The sequence below is a fragment of the Solanum tuberosum genome, unplaced genomic scaffold (genome assembly GCF_000226075.1).
Source record: "Solanum tuberosum cultivar DM 1-3 516 R44 unplaced genomic scaffold, SolTub_3.0 scf00104, whole genome shotgun sequence".
Lineage (NCBI taxonomy): Eukaryota > Viridiplantae > Streptophyta > Magnoliopsida > Solanales > Solanaceae > Solanum > Solanum tuberosum.
The window spans coordinates 1,684,618-1,692,370 of NW_006239030.1; the positions used below are offsets into that span (position 1 = coordinate 1,684,618).

Sequence of the window (7,753 nt, forward strand, 5' to 3'; positions counted from 1 at the left end):
CCCCCCAAAAAAAAAAATTATGTTTGTTTTTAAAAAATATTTTCTATTTCAAAAATTATTTTCTACTCTAGTAAAAATAAAAGATATTTCTCAAAAACATTTTTATTCATAAATCAAACACTAAAAATCTTTTCCGAAAAATATTTTCTACTCACTAACTAAACATGAGAAAATAAGTCAAAAATCAACTTGTTTTCCAGGAAAACATTTTCCTTCATACCAAACACACTCTAACTTCCAACTTCAAATCTCAAGCACAAACATTTTTTCCCAATCCCCTTACTGAAAATCATTAATCTGCCATTGTATTCAAATATTGTATTAATTAAAAAAATACAATGCATAATGATACATTATAAAAAAAAAAGTAACAATCATCTAAACATATAGTAGACTTTTGCTACTGAGATCATGTTGACTACTACCAATTTTAAGTGCGTAAATGGCTTAAATGAGTTGCATGGCTTGGTGTAATCAGTAATGGGATGGGTTAGCATAAGATTAAGCGAAATCAGACTTTTAATTTTATGAAATTTTGAATTTTATAATGAAGATTTCAACTCAAGTGGTAACATTTGAGTATTAAAATAAATATTTGTACATATATAATAAGCTTTTTTAATTTGAGTAAAAGTTATTGAGTTCGACTAAATCTATATTCGAATTTCTGGCTCCACCTCTGATTTTTGATAGGTTAGAGTGGTCCAAATTTCACTTTAACTATACGAAATGGTTTAAATTTGTCTTTAATTTGAACTACAAGTTAATGAATATTAGTTTTAATAATTGATCGTTAGTCAATAAAAGAAATCTAGCCTATCTTTATAATGATATTGATAGATTTGACCCTAACTATTAATATTAATTGAAGGTAAAATCTGAAACACTTTGCATAGTTTAAAGGCTAATTTGACCTTTATCAGATTATAATGATTTTATTTATAGTTAAGAGATACTTATTAGCAGATGTGAACCCATAATTTGAGAACAACGGGAGCATCACTAAAGGCAAATAGATGCACATTAATTGACTTGATGTTAGGCAACATCGTCTCGTCTGAAGATTTTACTAAACACCCATAATAGAACTGATGTCCTAACGAATAAATATGAATTAAATTGTATAGTTGGACAGCTGGTTCTATGAACTAGCGGTTTGGGCACCACTTTGCATAGGTTAATTTGCATGTTCGAAACTTGCCACCTATAGGTCGCACAACAGAAGCTCATCAGTCTAGCTGCCCGCTGGCCAACTGATCCAACCTAGTGTTAGGGTTTTGTCCTGATTTTCTTTCCTTATTTGAAGTTTATTTTTTTCTTTAAAGAAAAGTCAAAGTATTACCATAAATGCTTGAACTTTTTATGAAAGGAAAATATAATTTTCTTCCATATTTGGTTTATTCTTTTTCCTTAGAGGAAAAGTGTGGAGATCTATAAATTGAAGATCTCTATTCTCATAGCATAACACAATAGCTTCCACAATGTAGACGTTTACGATTTTAGTTTATAGGGAGATTTATTCCCTCAATTAACAATTGATAATATTTTTCTTTTATATTAGTTTTCATATAATAATATTATGTTTGCCATCTGATTTACCGTCTCTATGATTTGCAATTGTAAGTTTTCGCATGACGCCCTAATTCACCTTCATATCCCAACACCTAGAAGATATTTTTAAAAGTTCTTTAAAATATATGATAGTTTAGCAAGGTATATATATATCGAATTTTTTTCTAAGTCAACGGGTGCATGTGCACCCCTAATTTACCATGTGGGTCCGCCTCTACTTATTAGTTTGAGAATTTTGACAAAAGAAAAAAGTCAGTTATTTTTTGTTAATATCGAACAATTATATTGTATATAGTATTCTTTTGAAATGTGTCGTAAAATCATAATTCTGAGTAGGCTACCATTATCAAAGCAACGAATTCATCTCAATCTTGGGACTCATTTAAAGTCGGTTGATTAAAATGATTAAAGGCAACAAAAAATATATTTTATAAAAAGTAATTAAGGAAAGCACGAGTTATTAGGAATATTAAAACAGTACATACAAATGAAAAGAAAAGTTGTAATATCCAAAGTGCAAGTTGCATGAGTAAACTAATTATGTATTAATGTCCTATCTGAATTTCTTGTCCCCTTCCACGCTGCCCCTTTACATACAAAACATTATTTTACGCAAATCATGTAGCATAGAGTATAGACCAATATGGAAATCTGGATTAATTAAGAAACAGAAGAGTAATAATGACGCAGTTTGATATTTCATACTGAAGTTTTGATTAATTTAAATTTATATCGAATATTACTCGTAATAAGAAGATTGATATACGCATTCGGACTTTGAATTCCATTGTTTTTCTAAAGAAGAAGGTGTGCACACACTTTGAGCTGACCATGTGCTCCAACTTCCTTTTCCAAAATCCCATTTGTTCTCTGATGAAAATATAATAATATACAATGGGGTTTGAGACGAGTGTTTTACAATTCTTGTATATTGTAGTGATTTTTTCTAAATTATATAAATAAAATAAAAGGGATAAGTATCAAAAACACATTTAAATTATTCTTTTTTTTAATTTCATACATAAACTATTAAGAGTGTGAGTTTCATACTTAAACTATCACTTATTAGTTTGAGAAACACACTTCAGTGATGTATTTAATACACACTCTCTTTTATTTGCAAAAACCGTGCCACATGGCATTCCACATGAATAAAATATTTCATCTTGACAAAAATTAAATAAACTATTAATATTAGTTAAAAGCTAAAGATTAGAGTACTATTCTTATATTAAAAAAAAAAAAAATTTGAAAAATTATTATTTTAAAAAATAAATATTTATGTCATCCCACCCCACCACCTCATCCTCACCCCCGATAAACCCCCATGAGCAGCTCTTTTTCGCGACATAGGTGTAATTTCATTAATTCAATACTTAAGGTCTTTCCTCATCAAACAAATCAATAAAAAGAAGTTTGGCTTTTCGCCGTGCTTTTTATAAATTTCTTTTATAAAATACTTTTAAAAAATTTAGACCTTAGCCCCTCCCCCACTCCTTCCTAAAAATTGATATTATTTTTATTTTAAAAAAAAAAAAAAAAATTCTACTCCACCTATCTAACCCTCCGTTTCTAATTTTTTTTTTAAATATATTTTTCTCGTTTTGTGTTAGATATGTACATATATTTTTAGGAAGATATCTATTTCTACTTGCTTACCGAATATAACAAAAATAAAATTTTATTTTTACAAAAGTCTTGTGAAAAGTAAAAAATACTATTCTAAACTATATATATATATATATATACACACATATAACACAAAACGAGAAAAAAAATTAGAAGCGGAGGATACTTGTTTTTTTTTTTAAAATAAAAATAAATTAGAAATTTTTTAAAAAAGAAAATTTTCTAAAAAAAAACTAAAAAATTTGGGGGATGGAGGAATAGTAATACTTTAATCTTTAATTGTAACTAATACTAATAGCTTATTTAATTTTGGTCATGGTGAAATATTTTATCCATGTATAGTGTGATGTGATAATTTTTTAAATAAAATGGAGAGTGTATTACATACACCATGATGCATGATGAGAGTGTAATAAAAGAGAAATGTGTGTTTCTCAAACTAACAAGTAATAGTTTAGGTATGAAACTCACATTGTCAATAGTTTAGGTATGAAACTCTAAAAGAGGAAATAATTTAGATGTGTTTTTTACCCTTATCTTTAAATTAAAAAAAACAACTTAAATAGAAAATAACAAGCCATTAATAATTTTTAGATAGTCATACTTAAAATTGATATAGAGATTCCATAACACTATGTTCCAAAATCAACTTTAATTTATTCATTTTTGAAATATATAATTAATAATTAGTGTAAATATTAATTGGGGTGGAATGAATAATAAATCTGATGATTCGTGATGAAATATATGATAGTTTTATTTTAAAGATAATCTCAGCTATTATAATTCGTAGTGTTATTACCTTTTTTCAAATATTAGTTATAATATATATTTTTTATATTATTAGTGATTTATTTGAATTTATGATTAGAAGTATTGAAAAGTTTACTTTTACTTATTTTCTTTATAAGAAAATTATAAAATTAAAGATACATAAAATATAAATCTCAAAATACAAATCGTTGGAAATTATATCTGATGCACCCCACTACATGTATGATGTCTCTTTCAAAAGGATGGGAGAACGGTAACTTTCTCACATAATTGACTAGGCCATTATGACCGTCAGAAAATGAACAACCAAAAGAAAACAGATACTACATTTATTCTTGGCCAACTCCATAGAAAATAAAAGAAATTAATTACTATTAGAACACTTCGTTCATCTGAAACTGATATTCAGATTAAAAACCATCAAGCTTTGGATGTAAAGTTGAAGTTGCCACATGTTGTTTGACCAAATAAAAGTGAAGAAGTATAACCCAACCTTTTGTTAGCAATGTCAAATTGCAAAAAGTTGTTTTCAATTTGATGTGCTCCAATGACTATAGAAGTTGTTGGTTCAAATTCAACTCCTCCGTCCACAAATCCAAGACAAAGTACGTCATCATTCACCGCCACCATAGAATTCGAACCCCAAATATTCCAAGATGTAGTAGCATTTTTGTTTCCCAACACTAGTTCAATAGGTGGAACACCAGGGCCAACACGAGTACTTCCCAAGCTCGTTCTATTATAACACACTTCAAATGGAGCCACGGGTTTCACCCTTGGAACCTTAGCAAGCGATTTAACAAATGCCTTTGTTAAAGCATTGTAAATTGAAGTCTCTAATTTCGTGTAAGGATCAACTGTACTAATTTTTGTTCCACCTTTGCCATCTTTAGTTATGTCCAACAATGTGTTGTTTATTGGCACAACGTTACCATTTATTTTGATAGATGTTACTCCAATGAAATACTCCACCGAAGGCTCCCCTACAAAATACGACCCTGATGTACTAACAGGGTTATTGAGAAGTGGAGTGTAAACAAGTCTTTTTGAGACATCCATTCCAGGAAGAAAAACATAAGGACTATCACCAAAGAAGATAACACCACGAGAAGTTGTGGATGAAGTTAAGCATATAGCGAATTTTCGAGGTACACTAAAAGCATTAGCTAATTGAGTAGGAAATCCTACATAACCATTTCCAAGTCCAAGAATCCCATTAACACCCTTTGCTAGTTTTTCAAGAAGGAAAGTAGAACCACAGCCAAAAACTACTCCATTTGTTGAAAAGTATTTACGAGGATTCGAACCATCGGTTGATTGAAGTGAGACAACATCTTCAGCAAGTTCACCAGTAGTGCTAGTACGAATAAAGGGGTTATAAATAGTTTGTCCACAAGTGTTATTGTTGCACCCTGGTGAAGGAGAACCTACACATGATTCAGTACACGCACCGGAGAAAGAACGTTTACAAGGGATAGAACCACAAGGGACAGGTTTATAAGATGAACTAACATAACCTTTATCACAATCAACCCATAAAAATCGTTGACCAAGATCGATAGTAAGTTTGGCTGGGACAAGGGGTGTTCTTTGGTAAATGGTTGTGATAAATTGTTTAGTGGCTGCATCTTTGGTTATTGGAAGAAGAAAAGCTCGAGGTTTCGGAGGTGTTTTGGCTGAGGAGAGGGAGAACAAGAGGAGCAAAGAAAGAAAAAAGGATAGAGAACTTATTTTGGAAACCATTGTTAAGTTTGGATAGAGTGAGTAGAATTTGGAGATGTAGCATCTTGATTTATAGTGATGTGAAGCTTATTTAATTTTAATTTTTTTTTTTTTGGAGCCGTTAGGTAACTGTACGTTTGGACGGATTAATCTGAATTCACGTTCGGAATTATACTTTGTAGGATAAAGTGTCTCTGACCGAAGAATTATTTTTATTTGGAAAGGGGCAGAGGAAAGCAGAAATGGTTTTATTACTCATTAATATATACAAGTGGACATGTAGAGAATCCAAGGAATGATGAATATTGAGTAGAGGTGTATTATATATACTAACTAAATACTTAATAAATATGATTACTAACCTGAGTTGTGGTGGAGTAATGGAATTGTTTCATTCTTAATAAGAGAACTTGAGTTTGAATCTTGAGTATGATGAAAATTATGTTGGGAGCGTCAACCTTGAAATGGATCCTACAATGCGCGATTTGAATTTAGTCAGAACTTTAGTGCTAAATTTCAGACATCAAATGATGATGATAATAATAATAATATGGCTGCCAGATCATTTTGTCCGAAGGAAGAAAGAAAGGGAATGGTGGAAGCATATACCATTACTAGATATTTGATGCCCGTGCCAGCACGGGTCAATATATGTTACTCTTTTTTTAATCTTAATTATGGACACAATATATGTAATTCTTGTTTTCAAATTTTGAAAAATCAACCAATATTTTATATGTTTTTTTTAAAAAATATTTGAAGTTATAAGTTTATTGTGATTTATAGTACTTTTTACGTAATTTTTGAATAATATATGTTACTCATGTTCCAATTAACGTGAATAATCATAAATATTTTAAGTTGTTAATTTGTGAATTCTAGAACTTTTAACGTCATTTTCAAATAATATAGGTTACTTCTTCTATTCCAATTAGTGAACCAAATTTCTTATATGATTTACAAATATTTTCAGTTGTTAATTATTGTGATTTATAATATCTCTTACATAATTTTTAATAATATATATTATTACTCATGTTCAAATTCATGTGACAATAATAGAATTTCAACAGTCAATTAATTTTTTTTAAAATTTTTTTATTTTTTAAAAAGTTGTACCTGTAAGATTTTTTGTAACAAAAATATAAATGAAGTAATTAAATTTTAAAAAGTTAATTGCCACAAAAGAAACGAAGTGAAAAAAAAATTAAGGAGAAATTGTGAGGAACAAATGAAAGAAGGAAATGAGAATAGTTGAAGTGGGTCCATGTGTTAAAAAGACAGTTAGGGGACCAACATTTTTCGGCTGAGGTAAAACAAGAAGGGAAATGTGGGTGGGCTTTTATGTCCAATAAATAAGAAAGTGCAACAACAAAGCAGTTAAGTACAATAATATTTTACATAACATATAGTAAATTACTATATTGCCCCTGGCTAAAGAAGGAGGCCTGTCGACGAACAGCTGCTTCCCTAGCCTTTTATTATTAGAATAATAAGAAGAAAAGAGAATCATTACTCACTAGTCAATATTAATTTTGGTAATTTGGTTTGAATTTTCTGCGTACGGTTAAATTTAACAATTTTTTATTTGATATAGTAATTGTTTTAAGCTCGGTCGATTTATAATACTTACTAAATACTAGTGTTTTGTACACATTTTATTTTTTATGTATTTTTTTTATAAATAGATCTCGATACAAGCTAGCATGCTAATTTAGATACATATAAGCAGAGGCGGAGCCACCTTATAAGTAGGGGTTCATCCAAACCTCCTTTGGCGAAAAATTATATTATTTATATATGGTTAAAATAACTTTTTAGGTATATAGTAGATGTCGAACTCCCTTTGGCTACTTCGTGTGTCAAATTTTTTAGATTTTGAACCCCCTTATTAAAAATCCTAGCTCCGCCACTACGTATAAGGTTTAACTAGTTCAGATTTGTGATGAGCTTCAACAATTGGAGATTTACCTATTTTCCTCTCTTTCATTTATTATTTTCTTATGTTCAGACAATAATGTCTCGTATTTTGTTAGATCTCATCCTTTGTATTAGA

At 29.5% G+C, this 7,753-nt stretch overlaps 1 protein-coding gene across 1 annotated transcript; it reads right to left on the reverse strand.

Moving 5' to 3' along the window:
* Positions 1-4,391: 4,391 nt before the first annotated feature.
* Positions 4,392-5,768, reverse strand: LOC102590210 (basic 7S globulin-like). The gene has a single exon (XM_006349183.2). It carries the CDS (start codon positions 5,716-5,718, stop codon positions 4,396-4,398), a length of 1,323 nt encoding a protein of 440 aa, XP_006349245.1. The 5' UTR covers positions 5,719-5,768; the 3' UTR covers positions 4,392-4,395.
* Between the last annotated feature and the right edge of the window lie 1,985 nt (positions 5,769-7,753).

Bases quoted from the DNA above. Each gene is read 5' to 3' on its own strand.
- LOC102590210 (XM_006349183.2), bottom strand. From the start codon at position 5,718: ATGGTTTCCAAAATAAGTTCTCTATCCTTTTTTCTTTCTTTGCTCCTC.